Source organism: Betta splendens, chromosome 14 (assembly GCF_900634795.4).
Source record: "Betta splendens chromosome 14, fBetSpl5.4, whole genome shotgun sequence".
Taxonomy (NCBI): domain Eukaryota; kingdom Metazoa; phylum Chordata; class Actinopteri; order Anabantiformes; family Osphronemidae; genus Betta; species Betta splendens.
The window spans coordinates 316,174-340,151 of record NC_040894.2 but is presented as its reverse complement, the minus strand read 5'-3'; the positions used below and the strand labels follow the sequence as shown (position 1 = coordinate 340,151).

At 44.4% G+C, this 23,978-nt stretch overlaps 2 protein-coding genes and 1 long non-coding RNA gene across 6 annotated transcripts; 2 read left to right on the top strand and 1 right to left on the bottom strand.

Annotated features, from left to right (window-relative positions):
* The first annotated feature begins 6,995 nt into the window (after positions 1-6,995).
* LOC129605141 (uncharacterized) lies at positions 6,996-10,023 on the top strand. Its single transcript, XM_055514713.1, has 2 exons — positions 6,996-7,173; positions 7,260-10,023. Exons 1-2 carry the CDS (start codon positions 7,145-7,147, stop codon positions 10,021-10,023), a joined length of 2,793 nt encoding a protein of 930 aa, XP_055370688.1. The 5' UTR covers positions 6,996-7,144.
* A 3,441-nt stretch (positions 10,024-13,464) lies between these two features.
* LOC129605142 (uncharacterized) lies at positions 13,465-15,988 on the bottom strand. Its single transcript, XR_008696695.1, has 2 exons — positions 15,665-15,988; positions 13,465-15,220 (listed from the first exon to the last, which is right to left on the bottom strand). It is a non-coding gene; the product is annotated as an uncharacterized LOC129605142 (long non-coding RNA).
* A 3,718-nt stretch (positions 15,989-19,706) lies between these two features.
* On the top strand, positions 19,707-23,853 carry sra1 (steroid receptor RNA activator 1). 4 transcript variants are annotated; one of them, XM_055514714.1, is made up of 7 exons: positions 19,707-19,971; positions 20,426-20,536; positions 21,031-21,117; positions 21,185-21,345; positions 21,673-21,781; positions 21,872-21,957; positions 23,145-23,853. In XM_055514714.1, exons 1-7 carry the CDS (start codon positions 19,947-19,949, stop codon positions 23,253-23,255), a joined length of 690 nt encoding a protein of 229 aa, XP_055370689.1. In that variant the 5' UTR covers positions 19,707-19,946; the 3' UTR covers positions 23,256-23,853. The 4 variants fall into 4 exon arrangements, with proteins under 4 accessions (XP_055370689.1, XP_029028522.1, XP_029028524.2 ...); XM_029172691.3 differs by having other exon boundaries at positions 19,955-20,094; XM_029172690.3 differs by lacking the exon at positions 19,707-19,971 and adding an exon at positions 19,982-20,130.
* Positions 23,854-23,978: the final 125 nt, after the last annotated feature.

Genomic DNA, 23,978 nt, shown 5'->3' with positions numbered 1-23,978 from the left:
CTCATCGTGGCCTAGACCTGACGGCCTGTGCTATGGACAAAGAACACAGGTGCATTTAATTGATGGCATTTTGAATGTGCACAGTGATGAGATCCTGAGACCCATTGTCTTGCCATACATCCAACAACATCACCTTCAGCTGCAGCATGATAATGCATGTTGGGGGATATGCGAGGAGCACACATTATAATAAGTGGATTCATGTCTCCTGAGTGGAGATACCAATTATGTTTATAATTTAGATTCACAAATTTTGGTTATTAGCTCTAATATATATAACTTTATGACAAAGGTCTATAATTTGGTAAGTGAAACACTTAATTATTATTGACTAACAAATATTAACTGAATTAATAATTAATTTACGGGGCACCACCCTGTTACCAGGGACAAATAACCAATTTGGAATAGCCAATACAGTTTCAAATTGTATTTAGGTTAGTTGAAGGATGAACTCCGTACCATAGCCGACTCAATTCACCAGTGCTGTAAAACCATATACAAATAATCACAGACAACGACCAGTTACATTATTAAGGCTTTATTAAACAAAAATTAACTCCAGTGTCAACACTATATTGGATAACTCAGCAAATCACGACTTAATCTTGTGTGTTCGTCTGGATGTACTGTATGTGTATGCGCGTTACCTGAGATAAGAGGGGTGTGTGTGTGTGAGAGAGAGAGAGAGAGAGAGAGAGAGAGAGAAGAGAGCGCCCTTTAGGGGCGTGGTGAGATGGCACCGCTGCATGGTATCTGCGTGTGCCGGTGAGCCTTTTGAATGGAGCGCGCGTTTCTGGCGCTCACAGGGAAAGAAGCATGTAAAAAAGTGTGAAGTGGGGTTAGCGTGAATAAGGCTTGCGGTCTCGCAAACATGTGGAGCCAATTCGGCGACATAGTTACGTGATTGAGACAAGCTAATGGCTATCGGCATCAAGCAGCTACAGGCAGGGAGCGGTGGATCTAGCTCGCTGTATTAAGTATGTGCTTGATACTTGTGATGTCTTAATATGTTGGTTGGTCGTTTTACAATGTGGTAACCCACATGTGAGACAAGCTAATCGCTAGCGTTGCTAACGGCTACAGCGAGTCAACCGAGCCTTTGTCCCTTTCAAATGTGCTACTCTGAGTTGGCGCAATCACACACCTGTGTGGGGAACAGCTAATAGCGATGGCTCTTCGATCAGCGACAGGCAGGGAGCGGTGGATTGAGCTTTTGTCCTGTTGACGTGCTGCCACTCCTGTTTGTGTTGCGTTAGCCGTTAGCATGCCTTTAGGCCTTTGCACTTTAGAGCTACAGCTGGTCGATCGCTACAATAAGAAACTGCAGATGATCGCGGTTATGTTTATTACCCCGTCCCGTGTCACAGCATAAATCAACTTGTGATTTGGGGTTATGGTTGTCACCGAACGGCAGAGAACGGACCCACATGCACAGCACCGAGACACCAGACAGAGGGTGAAATTTACGGTTTTAATGCAGAACTCCTTATAACAGACGGTCCAGGTCAAACACACTTTATCTCAGGTTGAGGTACAACAGACGCGGGCAAAAAACAAGTCCAGGGACAGGCAAGGGTTCGGCAACAGGATTGATAAGGTTTACGATACCGGTAAGGAGCAGGCAGGAATCGGGAGTCGGGAACACGAAGCAGGGTCGAGACAAAAACAGGCAAGACGGTGAAACACTGGTAGGTACTGACTGACATACGTGCGACGATCTGGCGGAGAACTAAGGCGACAGGTGGTGGTTAAATGCAAGAAGTTGATTACTGATACAAAACAGGTGTGTGTAATGAGGACCGGGAGTGAAGCGGGAACTGCTGTGGTGTGACAAGAAACGGAAGTGCTTACAAAATAAAACCGGAAACTGGAATCAAAAACAGAAAAGTCCTTTCAAAATGAAACCAAGAACGAAAACCTGACAATGTTATTGTTCTATCAAATTCCTACATGATTAGTTGGAATGATTACTGTGTTGTGTTGCAAGCTTAGTTGCTAATTAGTCACATCTCTACAATAACTGCTGTTTATCTGGGGCCTGTTTCAAGAAGGAGGTTTAACAAACTCTGAGTTAAAACTAAACTCTGAGTTGATTTACTCTGAGTTTGCAAACCTGGAGTTTTCGGTTTCAGAACAGCTGAAAAGAGTTGGTTTAAGCAATTCTGAGCTGATTGACTCAGAGTTAAGCTCGTGCACCGCGACGTTACAAAGCCCTGATCAATGGAGTGAAGCTATTACGAGTCACCATGGCAACAGGACAACAAAAGAGGTCCGGAAATGGATATGATACGTCAAGCAAATAGCGGCTACGAGCCTATAATCCATAGAAAAAGCAACACGGCTGCAGCGGCGAAAGAGAAAGAATTAGCTTAGAAGAAAATAGCTGCTCGAGTCAATGCGTAAATTTACATTTTAATCATACCATAACTAATTACTAAATAATTTTAGTATTGTTGTTATATTTCACTCGTAAAGTAAGGACTTTTAAAGTAATTGTTCACTCATCTAAGAAGTTTCTTTAGTAATTGCATAAATACCGATATTTGTATGACTTAAAAGTGCAGTGTTATGTCTATGCATTTTTAAAATTCCTGTTGTGGTTGATGTGGGATATTGTACGTTTATATACGTTTTATGGAGAGCAATTATTACATTAATCTAATTAGGTTTTTAAAAGTTACCCAAAACACGTAATAATATAAGAATTTAATTTCAGTTTTTATGTAGGCACAATCCTGCAGGCATAAAAAAACGTGGCTAAAAATGAAATATAAAAACATAATTTAAACAGGTATAAGGCACCATCATGTCATGATACCAGTGCAGCAGCATTTTCAACATGGGTGTAATGTTTTTACACAGCCAAATCATTTGACTTTTACTTAGCTAACAGAAAGAAGGCAGAGGCTAGAACAACTGGTGGAGGACCTGCTCCACCACCATTGACGCATGCAGAGGAGAAGGCCCTCGGCATGAACACTGGAAAGCAGAGGCTGAAGGAATTCCAGGAGCAAGTTCATCAAAACCAGTCACTCCCCAGGATACAAGTGCATTTGTAAAATGTAAGAGGTCTACCTATATATTTGATTTTTTACATAGGCTACTTTTTATATCCATTTCTTAGACTCTGGGTTCGTTTTTTTGTTGGTCTTAACAGATTCTGATGGTATTATGTAAATCTTCCTGTCACAACAGAAGCCCAGGATGTTGTAAGTATACTACTAAATAAAGCTTAAATTATGATAAGCAGTATTATAAAGTGTAATATTAATACAGTTTTTACACATCACATGATTTCTGATGTTTGTGTTGTGTAGCTTAAAGGATGTAACTTGATCTCCAAGTATAGTGACTGTAATGGAAAAATTGTACTTTAATGCTTCTTGTGTTCATTTCTGACTCTGCATAGTGACCATGCATTCTGTACTTGTTGATTAGACCCAGAACTGAACATTCTCAGACAGACAATCTATCTCCCTCTCAAGGTGACCGATTGTTCATGGCCTGAGTCTGCCTTTTAACCCTGGGCTCTGGCTCCTTTCTGTCTGATGCCTCACCAGACCCAAGGCTGTAGCCTTGTTTATTCCCTGTGTAATATGAACATCTTCACCCACAGTGTGATAAGGAGATTCCACCAGGTCCAGGGAAAAAGGTTAAAAGGCAGAAGCAACTTGAGGATCGTGGGCTCTTTGCATTATACCTCCGTGGTGTGTGCACTGATCTCCCCAGCTGGTTTTCTTTTCTTTTGATTTGCTTTCCCCATTATTTTTATTTTCTTTATTATTTCAATAAATCGCACAAAAAGGACAACTCTCTCTCATCTACTTCTTTATGGAAAATTTCCACCACAGAAATTGGCGTCACGAACAGGATCCCGCGGCAGGTCGTCTGGACGGTGTGATCAGGGACGGCGGTCCTGAGGACTAGGTTCGCTCAGCCTCCAAACCTCTGCAGCTGTTCTGAGTGGGAGGACTGCTCACCCGTCTAGATCGCCTCTGACGAGATCCAACGAACTCAAAATCCAACGAACACAAAATCCAACCTCTACTCGGCCCAGTGAGAGAGATTCCGTTTTGTTGCGACTTGTTGAAGAAAAAAAAGAAAAAAAAAAAAAAAGAAACGGGTTTGAAATTGGTTTCAGTTATTCGGGGTTTACTTGGCTCTGATCATTTGGTTTAGGGAAAGTAAGGCAAATAACAATTAATTCTAAAACATCCCCAACTAGACTAAAACAAACAACGACAAAAGAAAAATATAACTAGGACTAGAGATAATAATATTTCTAAAACAACTATTTGGCTGAAAACATCCAAAAATATTATATTTTTTTTTAAATTTTAAATTCAATATTCGGGTAAAATTAATTAGGTCAAAGTCTGCCCTGGTGGTCGAGACGGTGGTTGCTAAGGGTTGGCTCGTGGGACCGAGCTAGTTTTGTCTGTACTGAGGATACAGACCAGTGTGCAGATCTGAGCGCAGTCCAAAGGGAGTGGACAAGAAATAAAAGACGGCTTCTGAAATACGGAGCGCGTTTGCAGGGGGAAGTGTTTTTGAGATACGAGGGACCCGGGTCTTAGAGGGGCCTGACGGTGAGGGACCACTTCCGAGAACCCTGTCGCTGATCTGAGCGGTTCCCTTTCTACGGAGACGTCCGTGGAAGAGAAATTTCGAAAAAAGGTTCCGGCCGGAACACATAAAAATCTAAGGCAGGAAACCGCCGGGACTCTGAAAGATGGGTTCGGGGCGATCTAAGTCTCCACCACCAGACTGCAGCATTACAAAATTAATGAGACGTAAATATGGTGATGAGTGCGTGTCATGTCTTCACGACTGGACAAAACATTATGGGTTTCAAGAAGGTGGATCACTCAGTGTGAAAGACATACGCACCTTAAAAGAAAAGTTAGATACAAAAGATGAGATTTGAAAAAGCAAAACTATCAAAACTAAAGCCCTAAAAGAAACAAAAGAGTGATGAGAGTAACACAAACAAAGGACATAACAACTCTGGGGAAGAATTGTTTGCACTCGCCACACACACACACACACACCACACACACATATCATGTCAAGAGCAAATGCTCCCATTCTTTCTGCTCTCTATTCTAATGCAGAACCGAGCGCGATGAGGGTAAATCCGGATCTGGACTCCTTTCCCACCATCAGCAGAAGAACCAAAGGAGAAGAAGCGCCAACCAACAACCAGAACAGGGTGGAAGCTCTGACACCACAGCAGCTGGAGGACACAGACCACAGCATGGACGCCTCAGCGACTCTCACAACGTCTGCAGCCATCACGTTCTGGGCTCATCAGATGAACCAGCTACTACAAGCCCTGCACCAGCATGAAAAGACTGTCTGAAGCTTCAGAGGCTGTGAAACTGTCTTACAAGCGTGTGTCTGACAGACACCTGCTTATGACAATCAGCAAAGGAAAACAAGGACAGAGCAACAGCAGAGAAGACGTGCTCTGACACAGACACTGGTTGAAACAACAGGAGAGGCTTCAGACGTGATCGGCCCAAAAGAGCTGCATCTGAGGATCCAGGAAAGGTCTGTCATCGAGAAACAACTGTCCCATTGAAAGGCTTCACCCGCTGGCGCTCACATCAGACTGATGGTTGGGGAAGGAGGAAGGTGATGGTTCCTTTTCACGTGACGTAAAAGACGGTACCGCAAACACACACACACATTCATACACGCAATGAAGAAACACGCTTACAGCTGATACACGCTCAAATTCATGTTCATGCTTATCTGCTCGCAATGAAGAATAGCTTTTTGCTCAAAAAATCCCACAGAGTGATTTTAAAATGATGACAAACAGCTAAATGAAAACTGCTGCATGACTTTACAGTCTGATGGGTTTAAACTATTTCAATTTACAACAACTTCAGTAATAAAATCCTCCATGTTTCTAAAAAGATTTGTGCACAATATAGGTTTGTCTGGCCAGACTATAGGAAAACAAAAACAAAACCATAGGAAGACTGAAACTGACTGAAACAGACTATCAATGACTATTAAAGGGAAGACGACTATTAGAGAGAAGTAATAATAATTACTGTACGTACCAGACAATAAAAGAAAAACTTACTGTGCCTCTGTCTTGCACGACATCAGACGGCAAGACACTCAAACATTCATTTTTGCTTTCAAACTTATGCCCAGTTAATTTATTAGGAAGAGATCTCATGTGTAGTTTAGGTATGTCACTGATTTCCACTCCGGAGGGAGTGCAGGTCACAACCACGGACAATGTGAATAATTATTCCTTCGTTTGTGTTAATTTCAGCTCTGAGCCGCTGCTCTACTCTTATCAGTGGCTGCTGAAGGGAGGGGCTGTAACTGAGGCCCTCATACAGGCTGCTCGACAGCTTGTTTCCTCACAGAATACGACCTTTAGAGACACATCTGACCTGTCTTGTACAGCACATGTGTCCACTGGTTCTGATGAGGAGTTTGAAAAATCATGGTTACGCACACATGCGGACAAACTGACCTCAACCTCTCTTTTTTGGGATGAACATAGGTCTGCGCTTGCGATTTCTCTCACTAACGAACAAGAGAGATTTGTTGATGCTTATTCTGCAGATCCACATGTCCTTCTGTCAAAACATGACGGAGACAGATGGCACTTTCGTGGACAGATGTCAACGGGAAGGAGACTGGCAAACGACTTCCGACCCGAATGTGATGTATTCACCTACTTTGCATGCTTACAAAAAACTTTTTCAGTCTATCTTTCATGCGCAGCGTACAGTGCACTTGGTACCTCAACATTCCACACACACTCCACACCACGTGTTTTTGTCAGAGGACGCTCTGACGCAGTATCCAGCCTTACAGGAAGTTCCGGCTTCCCTGTGGGCCACACACAAATATGATGTAGGTTTGATCAAAGGGTGTGACCCAGTGGTCATCACGCCAAAATCTGACTACAGACCATGCAAACAGCAATACCCTTTAAAGAGAGAAGCAATTGAAGGAATAACACCGGTGTTTAACTCTCTTTTGAAAGCAGGAGTCGTTGTCCCATGTGACAACTCTCCAGTGAGGACTCCACTCTTCCCAGTTAAGAAAATCAGAGACAAAGGACAGCCAACAGAATGGAGGTTTGTCCAGGATCTGCAAGCAGTAAATGCGGCGGTCCAACCACGCGCGCCTACGGTACCGAACCCCTACACAATTCTTTCTCAGGTTCCGCCCAAGGCTAAATTTTTTTCAGTAATTGATTTGGCCAATGCTTTTTTCAGCGTGCCCGTCCACAAAGACAGTCAATTCTGGTTTGCTTTTGAATTCAACGGAAAATCATACACCTTTACCAGACTGTGCCAGGGGTATTCAGAAAGCCCTACCATCTACAATATGGCACTGAAAGACAGCCTGGATGATCTTGTCTTGTCCCCAGGCACCGCCCTGCTGCAGTACGTTGACGACTTGATGATCTGCACTGAGGATCAGGAAACTTGCGCAGCAGACACGATCAAGCTGCTGAAACACCTGCATGCTGCTGGACACAAAGCAAGTCTGTCTAAATTACAGTTTGTGCAGACGGAAGTTACCTTCTTAGGTCACATCATCACCGCTGAAGGTAAATCCATTTCACCTAAAAGAGCTGAAGCTATTCAGAACCTGCCTAAACCGTGCACATACAAACAGCTTATGTCCTTTTTAGGCATGTGCTCTTATTGCAGGAATTTCATTCCTAACTGCGCCGTCTTGGAGGCTCCGCTTAGAGCTCTGATGCAGACGTCTTCTGCATCCACCACCCGCCTCACGTGGACATCTGAGGCTGAACAGGCGTTCACCGACCTCAAACTAGCTCTTCAGTCGGCTCCTACTTTGGGTCTGCCTGACCCTACGCGACCTTTCACCCAAACAGTGGATGAGAAATCAGGTTGTATGACCTCTGTCCTTCTACAGGATCACGGAGGGCGTCCACGCCCTGTAGCCTATTTCTCTGCTAAGCTTGACCCAGTCGCTGCGGGGCTCCCACGATGCCTCCGAGCAGTGGCTGCGGCAGAGAAAGCCGTGCTGGCATCACGTGACATTGTTGGCTATTCTGATGTCACCCTGCTGGTTCCTCATGCCGTGTCTTTGATCCTTTTGGAACAAAAAACATCGCATCTTTCTACAGCCCGATGGCTTAGATACAACACCATCCTACTGGAAATGCCAAACATCACTGTCAAAAGGTGCAATGTGCTTAACCCAGCCACTTTGTTTCCAGGCCCTGACGATGGCGAGCCTCACAACTGTGTTTCGGTCTTGAACCAGGTCTGCACTCCGCGCCCAGATCTGTCGGAGGTGCCAATTCCTAACTGTGACCTCGTTCTCTTTGTTGATGGCTCCGCCTCTAGAGACCCTGCTTCGGGCCACTGTCAGGTTGGATATGCAGTCTGCACCTCTCATACTGTTTTACAGTCTGGCCCTTTGCCAGGACATTACTCTGCTCAGGCTGCGGAGTTGATTGCACTGACCGAAGCCTGTAAATTGGCTGAAGGGAAGTCTGTTACTATCTATACAGACTCCAGATACGCTTTTGGCGTCACACATGACTTTGGTGCTCTGTGGAAACACAGAAAGTTTTTGAAATCTGATGGCAAACCTATCTTGCATCATGATAAGGTTGCTGATCTGCTCGACGCAATTCTGTTACCAGCTGCAATTGCTGTATGTAAGTGCCCCGCACACACTGGGGGCACTGATCCCATCTCTGCTGGAAACGCACGCGCTGATGCTGCTGCGAAGGCAGCTGCCCGACTTCCCCTTCCCTTTGCTCCCTGCCTCTTATCCTCCACCTCTACCCGACCTCCCTCTCCTCCCTCTGCTCTCCCGGATCTTCAGACGTTCTCTACCCCACAGGAACGCAAGCTCTGGCTGACGAATGGCGCCACCAGTAGCCATGGCGTTTGGTATGGGCCCGACGGCAAACCTTGCCTACCTAAACACTTTTTCCCTCATTTCGCGAAGTTGACACATGGACTAGACCATGTATCAAAGGGGGGAATGTTAGATGCTCTCACAAAACATTGGTACACTAAGGGATTTTCAATCTATGCGCAAAAATACTGTGAAGCATGTATGACATGCGCCCAACACAACCCAGGTAAGACGACTGCCAAACCACTGGCAGCTCATCCACCACCGGAACAGGCGTTTGACCATTTAATGCTGGACTTCATCGAACTAACGCCAGCAGAAGGTAAAAAGTATTGTTTAGTGATTGTTGATATGTGGTCAAAATGGGTGGAGGCCTTCCCAGCTAAACATGCTAACAGCCATGCAGTTACCAAAGCCTTGCTGACAGAAATAATTCCCAGATGGGGGATTCCATCTAAAATCAGCAGTGACAACGGCTCACACTTTGCAAACCAAGCCCTCGAGGAAGTGGGAAAGTTTCTGAACATCGACATCAGAAAACACTGCTCTTACCACCCTCAAAGCGGAGGGGCGGTAGAGAGAGAGAATGGCACTTTGAAAAACAAACTGGCTAAATGCTGCTCAGAGACTGGTCTCAAGTGGACTCAGGCTCTTCCCATTGTGCTCTCATACATGAGAATGAGGAGAAGGATGAGAACAAACCTCAGCCCGTATGAGATCCTATTCGGTAGACCTCCTATGATGGGACTCCACCCTGAGACCGAGACTAGGATTTTACCACCTACTGAAATGTGCGAAGACGCAATGCTACAGTACTGTAAGAACTTATCCTCTGTTCTGTCCCAAATCTCTAAACAGGTGAAAGCGGCTCTGCCCAAACAGGCGACAGAACCACTGCACATATTTCAACCAGGAGACTGGGTGATCATTAAGGAGCTTCGCAGGAAGCACTGGCACTCAAAGCGGTGGCAAGGTCCCTTCCAAGTCCTTCTGACGACCAACACGGCTGTGAAGATCGCAGAAAGAGCGACTTGGATCCACTCCAGCCACTGCAGGAAGGTCCCGGATCCGACAGACGACCCTCCATCTCCATCTACACCACACGAGAAAACCACCACTGTCGAAAAGAATTGAGAAGGACGACCCTCGCTGTGCTCACACACGCACTGAGGCGAGGCTGCGTTGACCGTTCAGCTGAAGGTGCGAGCCAAGCGCCGCCTGAAGCTGCGCCGGTGAATCACACTATCAGACCATACATCTACACACACGCTCCTGAGAAAACACACACACGAGCAGCCTTGAGTTGCCGACGCTGGACGACGTGTAGACTCTTCACATCACGGGAGTGACAGTGACTCAGACGACATTGGGAGGAAACCTGGAGGTGATAACGAATCCCAGGTGTCTCTGTGATCAGCTGATCACAACCTGAAGAACCCCAACAAACTGTCAAGGTGTCAACAAACAGGTTGGAAACAATCTAACGCTACTGTTCAACAGGAAGAAGAAGACACTGATTGTGACCCTGTTGCTTTGATCCTTATTGTATGTTACTTTAATATTTGCTCTAAATTGTGTGGTTGATTTACATGTATGCCTCTCTGTGATTTTATCCACTATTTTTGAACGAAAACATCTTACGACAAGCATATCTAGAGTTGTTTTCTACTTGATTCACACTTTCACACAAATTTTTATCTTCCACTGACACAAAATGACATTCACCAGACGAAACACGATAAAAATGATTGTCATATCAACCATTGCGGTGACATGTGTGACCTTCCCGTACTTCTGGAGAACTCGCACATTTGTTCACTATAGATCCAAACGCGACATTAAGGACCCTAAAGCCTGGCAGCTTGCCCAAAACTACGTAAATCAGAACCCCACAGGGAACTTATGGTTAGCGTACCTCAAGTACACTTCTAAAACCCTCACAAACAATTCATGTGTAGCATGTGCTGTCGCCAGACCCGATCTCATGGCTGTGCCCACTCCCTTTAACAGCAGTGAATGTTACAACGAGCGACAACTGCACAATAAAGACACCGGGTGTAGATACACTGCGGACCCCAGCATTCCAAGATGTGATCCGTCTTGCAAAATGCGCGCCTTGCACAATCTGGGCAAGGGTATGGAGATGTACAGTCCCGTCACACATAAGAAAGTTAAGGTGGCCGACATCAAGGTAACGAAAAAGGAGCCCGCGGCTCCCTTGTATTACACGGTGTGTACCACGTGTCAGTTTGAATGCTTCACCTCCAGCCTCGACGGAGGAATAGATGTAGGCCACTTTCCCAATTGTCACCTGACGTGGGACGTCTCCAACGCACACGGACTTAACCCTGAAGACCATGTGATCCGGTTTGCGATTCCAACTCACACCGATGCTGCCCCTTTACCCTCATATACATATAGGATCAATAATGTCTCACACATTGCCCCATCCTCCACCGACTTAGTCCAGCAAAGGAAGCCCTTGTCCGACATGTGGTGGCTCTGTGGGGATCACCCCAGGGCCACCTTACCAACCAATTGGACCGGCACCTGTACTCAGGTAGTGTTCCTCACAGGGGGAATACACCTTTTGCCCTCAGCTCCACAGAAACACTCACGCACCAGACGCAGGGCTCCAGGAGGTTCCTTGGATCCTGACCTTTACATAGATGCAATAGGCGTACCACGAGGAGTGCCGGAGGAGTTTAAGGCTCGCAACGAGCATGCGGCGGGGTGGACGAGTGCTATACCCTTTATGGGCCCCATAATAGAGGTTAACAAGAATTCGGCCTGGATCAACTACCTTTATTACAATCAACAGCGTTTCATCAACAAAACTGCGGGTGGTATGAGAGGCATGTCCGGGCAGCTGGCTCCTACGTCTCAGATGACTTGGCAGAATAGAATGGCCCTGGACATGTTGCTAGCGGAGAAAGGAGGTGTCTGCGTTATGTTTGGAGAAGCGTGCTGTACTTTTATCCCCAACAACACTGATTCTAATGGCACTGTGACAAAGGCTATCGAGGGCCTTGAGAGTCTTAGAGACGAATGGGCTAGAAACTCCGGCGTAGGTCCGTCCCCTTGGCGCTGGCTAGACCAAACTTTTGGAAAATGGAAATCAGTTTTTATGTCGGCAATAGTCTCGCTTATCATCTTCATGGCCGTGATCATGTTGCTTGGTTGTTGTGTTATTCCTCTGATCAGGGGTCTCATCATGCGCGCGATATCAGCGGCGCTTTCGTACCAAATGACACAATGCACTACATTCAGGAATCCAGATACCGATTCACTCATTGGTTCTGATGCTGACTCAGTAGAGGATGATGTTGACAACGAGGACCACAAAGATGACTCCGATGATGATGGTAGTGACACAGAGACTGACGCCACAATAGTTTAAATCAACATATAACCCTCTTCCTATTTTTGCTTGACTGAACGTGATCTGATTGATTATAGGCTTATGTCCCTGTCTTTCCAAAGCTCATACACAAGGGTTATTCTAGTATAACTACCCACAAAAACAGCTCACAAGCTTTTTATCCCTACGCCATTTACATTTTTATAAGCAATACATTTAATTCATTTTTAAAGAATGCTTTATTACTATAGAATGAATGCCACGATTGACAATTTTTACTGTTTTAATGTTTGATTAATGTGTAATCAAAAGGGGGGAAATGTAATGGAAAAATTGTACTTTAATGCTTCTTGTGTTCATTTCTGACTCTGCATAGTGACCATGCATTCTGTACTTGTTGATTAGACCCAGAACTGAACATTCTCAGACAGACAATCTATCTCCCTCTCAAGGTGACCGATTGTTCATGGCCTGAGTCTGCCTTTTAACCCTGGGCTCTGGCTCCTTTCTGTCTGATGCCTCACCAGACCCAAGGCTGTAGCCTTGTTTATTCCCTGTGTAATATGAACATCTTCACCCACAGTGTGATAAGGAGATTCCACCAGGTCCAGGGAAAAAGGTTAAAAGGCAGAAGCAACTTGAGGATCGTGGGCTCTTTGCATTATACCTCCGTGGTGTGTGCACTGATCTCCCCAGCTGGTTTTCTTTTCTTTTGATTTGCTTTCCCCATTATTTTTATTTTCTTTATTATTTCAATAAATCGCACAAAAAGGACAACTCTCTCTCATCTACTTCTTTATGGAAAATTTCCACCACAGTGACTTTATTATCTGCACACTCTGCCTCAGAGTGTGGAAGAACAGCAGGAGGAGGTCAGTCACATTCTGCTGCACAGATGCACACAGTTCAGTGATGTTCAGTAAATGCCAGAGTTCAATTCTGTAAGAGTAATGAGGAACATGTCATTTCAAGATGTCATGTAACTCTAAATCTTCTGTATTTTAAGTTACCGGTTATTGAGTTGTATAAACTAAATCTCAAGGAAATATCACACTTGTACCACAAGATTGAAAGGCCAGATCTAGAAATTAAAATTCCCAAACACAAGCTGGAGGTGAGTGTATAGTTAAAGGTGAACTGTATGAATTATTGGAAGAATCATAAACTCTAACAATTGCCTTTGTATTTGTAGGAAATGAAGAAAACCAAATAAATTATGATTTACATCTATTCAGTTTCTTTTATTGGTGGTGATGGTTGATTAAGACATTAAAGCAAATCTGTCCATCCACTCTGCAGATTACCATGATGGAAGGAGTCTTCCTCAGGGTCTTGTATTTGTAGGGCAGGGTGTTGCTCCCCTTTTAATAATTGCAATAATGTGGAGAACAACACATGCCACATTAATGTCACAGGCCTCTCAGGTGTTTCCCTGAGGTGACGTAGGCACTGAAGACATGCTTTCAACAGGCCTATTGTCATTTCCACCCGGGCTCTTGTTCTGCAGTGACAAAGCGCTGCTGGGGGCCTGCTTCAGGTTCTGGGTGAGGGGTCAGTAGTGTGGGCTGGCATGGGTGACCCCTATCTCCAGCAGAAAGCTGTCAATCTCTCCTAGAAGAAAGTTCACATTACTTTCGTGCTGCATAGAAGTGTTCCTGTGAGTGTGGAGCGCATGCTTTGAAATAAGTGTATAGGATATACATGTACTTACCCCAGTGCAGGCTGTTATTTAGGGTTGACTCACGATATATTCATGAGTTCACGTTTATGATATGTGCAGCATCACATATGATCTTGGTGATGTAAACAATGATACATCAGTTACAGTGACCATTAGAGTAGAGTAGTCAGTGAACCTGCACATTTATCAGTTTATTTCAGATCACAGCAAGATATTATTAACTGATCATCATTTTTCAGATTAGCCTCAATGAAAAAAAAAATTACCACATATCTGCAATCCTGTGAAACTCCTCTTTAATGGCTTTAAGGAGTTTGTGTCAAGGAAAGCGCTTGAGGTCAAACTTTTCTACACACAGTGGCTTCACTAATGTGCTCAGCATCTCCAATGTTATAAAGAAAACTACCGTTTGCAAAAAAACGTAACGCAACACAAAGAATCTGTTCGGATGTAAAAGCACGGCCACGGTGGGTGATGTGTTTGACGTATGGGTGAATAAGATTATTAATATATGTATGGAGTCTCGAGAAAAACGGTACCGCTCAAATAAATATGCACGGCGTTATGACAGAAAATTAACTTGTGGCGTCAAAATCCTTTTGCGGCGTAAATTCAATGACGTGTGAATTAATACAGCGTCCTCATCTACAGGATCCTCTAGAAACGGACATTTTGGTCTCTGCGCGAAGGAAACAGGTGAAATCTATGAATGCACTGAAAGATTAAATGAGGTATTTAAACACTGTTCACTTTAAAAAGGGGCGGAGACTGAAGGAAACTCTGGATTTCCCGAATTAAACCTGCTCCCGACCAGGTTTGGTTCACAGAGTAAGTTTCCATAGTAACTGACTCTGAGTTTCGATTACCTCGCTTCTTGAAACGGGTTTAAACGTACCCCGCTTTACGGGTTTAAGTAACCCCGCTTTCTGAAACCGAAAACTCTGAGTTTTCCTCATTTCGGGGTTAACAAACTCAGAGTTTCCACAAAACCACCTTCTTGAAACGGGCCCCTGGTCATCTATTTACAACTATACCTGTCCTGCTGGAGAAACAAATCTCCAACATAACCAAGTGTACCCCCTACCCAGGACATGGACTGTTTACCCTATTTCCATCAAGCATTTCATCTGCAAGGTCCTGCAAAAGCTTCTGTCTTTAAACCCCCAGACTTCTATAACTATAACGTATTTCACTGAATGAAAGCATGAAGAGATGGCAACTCAGATTCTTCAACCCAGGAATCCTCAGCACCAGCTCACTAGCCTCTGTAGACTGGATACCTGTAACAACTTCAGACACAGAGACATATTACTGTCAGATTTATCAAGATTGGTCAAAAGACATAATTAAAAGCAGTAAAAATACATCAGGTGAATATAGAATTTGAACCAATGCTTTTTGTTCCCAGGAAGGTCATGCAGTGATTGCTCTAAATATTAATGCACATTTTTTAAATAAAATTGTCAGAGCAGCAGCACAAGTAAGGCAAAAACAGTGAAATGTGTAAATGTAAAATGTATATTATTTCAGCTATGCTCTCAAACTTATTTATTTGTATAATGTAAGCTAAAGTAGTGTTTTCTATTAGCGAGAGTTTTCCAGGTAAGTCGTGTTGTGAATATTCTAGTGGCAGAGGCCATTTAGCATAAGCATTAGCAACCGCTAGTCACTTTACAGTTTACAGTACAGTCAAATTACATAAATCAATTAAATTGAAGTAAATGCGACATTACCAATGAGACACATCTTGCATCAGCCGAAATGTGGTGACTTCAACAGCCTCCTCTTCAGCTTCAGGGTCAGATTCGGGATCGTAGGTTCTACTACGCTTAGAGATGTCCAACTCGAGACCTTCCGCTCGACTCAGCGTCGATCTTTTGAAGCGGAAGTGTCGTCAAGCAGAATCTCGAGCACGTTTCGAATCACGTGACCAATGAGAGCGAGAGGCGTCGATACGTCACGTGACTGCCGAGCGGTTTAAGTGCAGTATGAACGGACGGTTGTTTTAATATGGCAGAGCTTTATAAACGTGGCAAGCAGTCTGGAGATGATCTATAAGATAGACACGTTTCACATTACAGATAGATTTAATGTTTTTATGTCAAGTTCAAAATGTAATTAAAGACTAAAACTACATTTTGACAAGTCGCAATTCCAATATGATATCTTTATTAGTCAGACATCAGTGCCGTGCAAACGGCTCTTCTCCAAAGCTGGAGAGGTGTTGAGAATGTAATTAAAGTCATGTTCTGTGGAAAAATAAAAGTCTTTAACTAACTCACAAACATGTCTCCTCAATGTAGTAATAAACAGGGTTGCAGAAGAACAAATACAGCTCTAATAATCGGACTAAAATATTTACCATATTAAGGGTACTGATATATTATTATTCACAGAGAAACACAATTACACACCTTTGATTAAGTAAGTTTTATTTGACAATAAAACATGGACTGTGATCCTGAACAACCACGTATCAGCGAGGGTTTGATGGTCAGTCTGCTCTGATGCAGTTCTCACACACAACCAGCAGATGGCGTTGTTCTGACTGTGTCATGATGGTGTCGAGCAATGTGTCGATTTCAGCCCAACTGCGTCATAGTTGCTCAGTGATTCACGAGGCTTCGATTTCGCCATCTCTAACTACGCTACGAATCAGCTGGCTAATGTTGTGCAGTCCTGTAGCGGGTCTTCTTCTGTGGAGGATTGCGGTGGATTGCATTCTCAATGTCGCACTACTGCCACCTATTGTATCCTAACCGTACGGTGGCTCGTATCCATGGAGCCAATTTAAAAAAAAAAAAAAAAAAAAAAGGTATGCGCTTCCGCACAGAGGTGTGGTGAGCAGCTTCGCTTGCGACACGCCCAGAAAACACAGCGTTTGCTGATGGGGAGTGAGAACCACATATTGACAGGGGCAGTGTGGACGATCTAAAGGGTTTTATGGAATGAAAATTTACAGAGACCTTACTGAGACATTGAAGTCCAATATTCTTCAGAGTGAAAAGCTGTATGATCAGGGAGCTTCAATAATAATTGTGTTAATAACAGATTATACAGATGAGGTCCCCCAACATGCACAACCACATGTTGCAAGGATCTGTACACAGTTCTTGGAAACTAAAAACATCCCAGTTCTTGCATGGCCAGCATACTCACCGGACATATCACCCGTTAAGCATGTTTGGGATGCTCTGGATGGGCATATACGACAGCGTGTTCCAGTTCCTGTCAATATCCAGACACTTCAAACAGCCAGTACCAACATTCCACAGGCCATAATCGATAACCTGATCAACTCTCTAAGGTGTGGTGTTGCACTGCATGAGGCAAATGGTGGTCACACCATATACTGAGTCCCCAGACCCCACAAAACACCAATCTTTGCATTTCAGAGTGGCTGTTTATTGTGGTCAGTCTAAGGTGCACCTGTGCAATAATCATGCTGTCTGATCAGCATCATGATATGGCACACCTGTAAGGTGGGATGGATTTTCCAGACAAAGGAGAAGTGGTCTCTATCACAGATTGACAGAAATATTTGATATTGATAGAGATTTTGTTACAATATTTTGTGTATGTAGAAAATTATCTTCAAGTTCATCTCAGAAAAAATGGGGGCAAAAACAAAAGTGTTGCATTTCTTTTTTTGTTTAGTGTATATACACATACACAGATTCGAAAAACTTTATTAATCCCATCTGGATCTCCAGTGGCGTTGTGTGGAGCACCTAATACTGATCAGCCTCTGGCTGAAGGTGCTCCTCTGTCCAGCCACACACTGTGTGGGGGGTGGAGGTGTTGTCTATAGAGAGGAGTTGGACCAGCATCCTCCTCTCAGCTACAGCATGTAGGGGGTCCAGCTCCACCCCCAGAACAGAATCCGCCCTCCTGATCATTTGTCCAGTCTGTTACTGTCTGCTACATTCATGCTGCTGCTCCACAGACCACAGCGTAGAACACTGGCCACCAAAGACTCATAGAACTCACAGATCTTCTAAAGTCTATCACCAGCTCCTTAGTTTTGTTGATGTTTAGTCAGAGGTGGGTCTGTCCACACCAGTCCGAAGCTGTCCACCACTCCCTGGTACTCGGAGACGTCACCAGACCAGAGAATGTCCAGCCTTCATGATGTGAGAGGTCAGAGCGACGGGTCTGTAGTCGTTGAGGACTCTGGGACGTGGCGTCTTATTCACTGGCACGATCCATGACTTTTTCCACTCAAGAGGAACTCTCTCCAGCTGCAGGCTCAGGTTGAAGATGTGTTGGAGGACACCACACAGCTGGGGAGCACAGACTTTTAGCACCCTTGGGTGGATTCCATCAGGTCCTGCAGCCTTTGATGGATGAAGCTTGTTCTGCTCCTTTCTCACCTGATCTGCTATGAATGTGTGTGAGGTGGGGGTGGATGAGCCCTTTGGGTGATGTGAAGGGGGGCCTATTGTGGGCAGTGGGGGTTTAAAGGCCCAACCTGAAATCTATTAGGAAGTTATTAAGTTGTTGTCCACGGACCCCTCGGTCACCTGGCTGCTGGACGTGTAGCCAGTGATGGTCCTCATGCCCCTCCCCACTTCCCTGGTGTTGTTCTGAAGTCTGTAGTCCAGTTTACTCCTGTAGGCCTCCTTCCCCTCCCTGATTTTGACTGACAGCTCTCTCTGAACTCTCCTAGCTGCCTCCCTGTCCCCGGACCTGAACGCTTTCTTCTTTTCTTTCAGGGTGGCTTTGATGTCACAAGTGACCCCTGGTTTGTTGTTAGGAAAGCAGTGAAACATTTTATCAGGTACATGGGTGTCCACACAATCTGTCAGTCCATTAATGTCCTTCCCATGAGGTTCACAGAGAGCCTCTGTCAGGTGGCTTGACAAAGCAGACCCACATGCTAGAGTTCATACAAAAACAACGCTGGAAAGTGGCGGTAACTCGCGACAATCTGGCAGAGGTCTGAGGTGAGTACTGTGTTAAATACCCTGACTTGATTGACTATTGCAAACAGCTGATGAATCTATGACCGGAAGTAAGGATCGCACTTGAACCCGTCAATGTTAACGCTGGAGTCTGTGATGACGTCATGCAGCCAGGTCTCCGTGAAACATATGAAACTGCACTCAGCAAAGACTCTCCTCTCTCACTAGAGCTGTCAGTTCGTCCATTTTATTGTCCAGTGACCTCACGTTGCCCATAATCAGCAAAAGGAAAAACTGCTTGAACCTTCTCACCTTCTCTTTGCACAGCGCCTTTCTTCGTCTTTATTCCCTCCACTAACCTTTTAGCCTCTTCTGCATCCCCTCGTTTTCCTCTTTATTTGTTCGGGGAAGCTTGACGACTCTGGTGGAGACAAGTATTTTTCGTCCGATCTTAGTGAGATCAGCTGATGTCACGTAATCAAAGTTCGCTTGTCGTCTGGTCTCCAGCGCACCGGAATTACAGATGAGGGAAACTAAAAATCCAGGCGAAAAAACGGACACAAAACTCTTTCGAACCACCTGATCAGAGAGGGTGAACCTTAAATAGTCATACTAATTAAAGAAAATCACATTCAGTAGGTAAAAAGTAAGGAAAAATACAAGACGGTAAGACAGAGCGATCGAAGCGCGCTGCAGCAAGTTTTGCGCCTGCGCATATAGATATACGTTCTACTGCCAAACTGGATCTACTGATTGGATGTTCAGTTGAATCCTTTTACTGGGAACGAACATGAATTATGCTCACATACTTAAAAAATAAAATATCAAAACAAAAACACGCAATTGGAAATCATACTCTTATTTTGAAAACTAATCGGAAGCTAACTCATTTGATTTAGTGTGTTGAGGTTGACGCGGACTCCAGCCGCTAAAAGTAAACAGGTTAACATTAGTTAACACTGTGTAGTCGAGGACTTTCTGTGTCTGTTCACCTGATTCGTCTTTGAAACTAGACTTTTTCGACACTGTTAATGCCCCTTTAGCTCTAACTAAGCCGTTCGTTTAGTTTCGTCACCGGAAACAAAAGCTGTTCGACGCGGCGCGGTCCAATATGGAGGACATGTATATCAAACCCGGTGAGATCCTGCCGCCGGTTCTGATGAAGCGAACCAACTTTGGCTCTTATTTTGGCTGCCTTTGGTTACGTTGTGTGAAGTCGCACTTTCTTTAAACGCGGGTTCTCGTCCGCCTAGGTCGAGGTTTGTTCGGCTGCTAAATAACTAATTCACTACAAAGTAAGAGCTAGACTGAAAAGTGAAGATGTTTTCATGCACACTGATGAAATAATAGCTAACAATTAACTAATAATAAGAAAATCCGTTGTAAACGTATCTGTAATTTGGTCGTTTCCTGAAACTTGGGAATTCAACATGTAACGAAGGCACTAGAATCTGGTGAAGACGTCGCAGTTGCGTCTCGCGGCTGCGAAGCGTTTGCTTCGTCTTCTTTTTTTGTGTCATAACTGGTTACGTGGCCGTTTGGACGCATCGTCCTCTGCCGTTCCCTAAATCGTGTGTGGTTCTGGTTCAGGTAACCAGGAGCGGGGCTGGAACGACCCCCCTCAGTTCTCCTACGGCCTTCAGATGGCCCGTGGGCCAAAGAGGAGCCTCCTAAACAAGAGAGCGGCTCCACCAGTCTCAGGTAGGAAGACCCATACCAACACCTGGGACCGTCCACGTCCCAGCGTTCCTTGGACCATCATGTTTCTCCTGGTACCAAGTCTTACTTTTGTTGCAACCTAATAACCAGCTAAGACCCAGCACAGCTGCTTAACGAACCCATTAACTGTCAAAAACATTACTTTAGGTTTTTGGTCCGGTTTGGGCCCTGAAAACATTTACAGACGCTGGTTTGGCTGTGTATTACAAAGTAGAGAATGTAGTCTTTTAATAAAGGATTTTCACAAAACCACACCTTCATTCTTTGTTGTTCAGGTTCAGCACATTTTGAGTCCAATGTAATGTGCCCTTGTGTTTTTTGATCAGTTAATTTTCCTTTTTAAAACTGATTTATTAATGTCATATTCAGAAAGAAAAAGCCAGAGTGTTTTGGACCTTTTAAAAATAATTTGATTTTAATCGAAAAATCAGACTGAATCACTTTCTCCGAATATCTTGGGTCTGATTGGTCTTCAGATGTTGAAGCCCCATCCTTAATCCCACCCTCTTCTGACCCTCTGGCCCCTCCCCCACGCGGTGTAGCCCCACCACCTCCTCCTGCAGGCAAGTAGCAAAAAACTTTTCAAAACCCATTAAATGAGAAACAAGACTGACAGCAAACACCTTACAGACCGCCCTCCACCTGGATCCATGGCTATGCTCCCTCCAACTTTGGGACCAATGGAAAGCTCCAGAGGTTCCAACAGCAGCCAATCAGAGACTGAGCCTTATGTGGAGGATGTAATGATGATCCTGGACCAAGCTTTGGCAGCCTGCAGACAGACCGTTAGAGTGAGTCTGAGTTTGCTACATTTCTCTAGATTAGACCTTTAGGTTACAATAGTCAGTAAATTGTTTTAACTCATCATGTGGCTATAACCTTCATCTAAACTTTATATCATAGACATTGAAAAATGTACTTTGATATAAGAATTTAGATTCTAAGCACTGCTCTATCTGGACTTTAGTCTCTAGACTCTTGTGTAAGGTCTTGCACTCTTGACTTGGACAAACTTGATTATGGTCGTTAGTTTCAATATACTGCCAACTTAAAATAGTGGGTAAAAGTACAGGTAAAATAATGTAGACTCTTGACTATGAACTTTGACTTGTGTATAGGACCAGATTTGTAATGATGTGTCAAAGAGACTCCGCCTCTTGGAGGTCAGTTGGATTACGGGTAAACTCAGTCTGCCAGTCAGGAGACGTATGGACACTCTGGCTCGAGGTAATTTGTCTTTACACACACAAACACCTGTCTGTCTCTTTGCCTTGTGGACCTGCTCTCTAATGTTCTGTTTGTCCACCTGTCTGTCAGAGCTGCAGTCGGGTCACTGGGATTCTGCTGATGAGATCCATCGCTCTCTAATGGTTGATCATGTGACTGAAGTCAGCCAATGGATGGTTGGTGTCAAAAGACTCATTGCTGAGGCACGAAAACTGAGTCCAGAACCAGTCCAGAACCCCGGAGAACATTAATGATAGACTGTATCTGGGCCTGGATGGTAAATTCTGGAGTGTGGCCTTAAGATTCTGAACTCTGGACACTTGATTCTAGTGACTATGGACTTTGTACTTTAACCTTTTAAAGTTTAGAACCAGTAGTTTTAATTTTAGATTGAACTCTAAAAGTCTGGGATGTGGTGCTGTTTGGGACTTTGGATCGTTAGACTTCAGAGTCAATGAGTCACAGCTAAGCTCTGAAGTCTAGTTTAAAGTTGAGGTTTTCTGCTTTAGTACATTTTTCACCAAAACCAACATCCTTAAGGCGAGCAGCTCAGATGAGCACTGCGCCGTCACAGTGAGGCTCCAGTGGAGGTCTCTGGTGGTGAAGCCACTCCTGAACCGTTTTTGGCTCCCTCTGTCTTATGTTGTAGCTATCATCTTTGTATGTCCCTGGGCTCTTAGACTCTGTCTGACCACTGCTGTTTATCTGCTTTGGGCTCTGGCCTTGACCTTTGTTGTCCTCCTAGATCTGATGCTGTAACAAATCTGATACTAAAGCTCTGGGCTCTGTTACAGGTCAGTTTGTTCATGTAAATTCATCACATTGTGAAATGTAAAACTGCAGTGGTGCTAATAAAACTGTAACTGCAAGTCAACCCAGACATTTCTTGCATCTGGCATGTATAAGGTGTGAAGCTTGTTGGACCAACTGGGCCTCAGCCCATTAGTCTAACACTGACACGGCAATGTGTCATTTCATGCTTCTATGACATCAGGTCCTATGTCGGGTTCTGACGTCTCCATGACTTTTGTTTTATTACTGGTGACTTGAACTTTAGCCCATTGGAGCTTTGGCCTCAGTCACAATCAACAGCATCATGACTAATGTGATATTTAAAAGCTCATCTGGGGAAGATCACGTGATAGGGCTGAAAGCTTGTTGTGGGTGGCTGGTTGACAGCTACTCTTTGCCTATAAACATCTGGAGGTTGGTTCACTTGGGTTCTTTGATGAAGGTACCAGCCCGTCGCCAGCAGTGTCTCCATCTATACATGCAATAGTTTGATGGTTTCCCAACATTTGCAGCTTCCAACATAGCTCAGTCTGACCAATCAGCGTTGCCCTGCTCCTTCTCCGCTCTCCAGGGATGGAGAGGAGGCTTGAAAAGACTAAACCAGGCAGAAAAGATGAGCGATGGACGCACAGGCCTAAAAATAGAGAGGTCCCTTCCGGAGGCCACGGGTAGCTCAGACTAAGGCCACAAGGAACCAGAACTGAGACGAAGCATTGTTTCATTGGGTAAGAACAGTGACAAAGAGAACATGAATAATTCTGACCAAGAGAATCAACACTGACAATTTGGAAGATGCAGTGAGTTTATGGCATCAAACATTTCTGGATCCAAACTGCAGCAGCATGTCTCAATTACCTACTGCTGTTTATTGCCTGCAGAATGGCCAGGTCCACTGTCTCAGGGCCTGTTACAAATCACCACGTCCCGGTTGGGTTAGGTGCAGAACCTACATCTAAAGGTTCCCCTAGCCCAGCATACTGCAGGTCCAGCATCAGTGGTGGGGGATCCATGGAGCGACTCTGCTCCCATCTCTCCATCTGTTCTTTTTAAAATTTGATTCATCTCACTGTTCACAATCTGTACGAGTAATATTCATGTTCGGTGGTGGTGAACAAACACTGTAGGACTAGTAAATTAGGACAATAAATTCTATATGCGATAACAGTATTATACAGTATTAATAGTAGTGGTGAGGTATCTGTGGCAGGAAGGATTTTTTTTTTACTGTTGTTACCTTCTGCTCGTCCTTCCTGTTTGTTTGTTTTTTTGCAGTTTTAGTCCGTTTTAGTAGTACTGCAGTTCTTTCTGATTAATACTGCAGTTTTTGTTCTCAAGCTGGCTCTGTTTGCAGACTTTTTTCCCACCCCGAAGGAAGCAGTTGCCATGGCAACCCTATGCATATGTG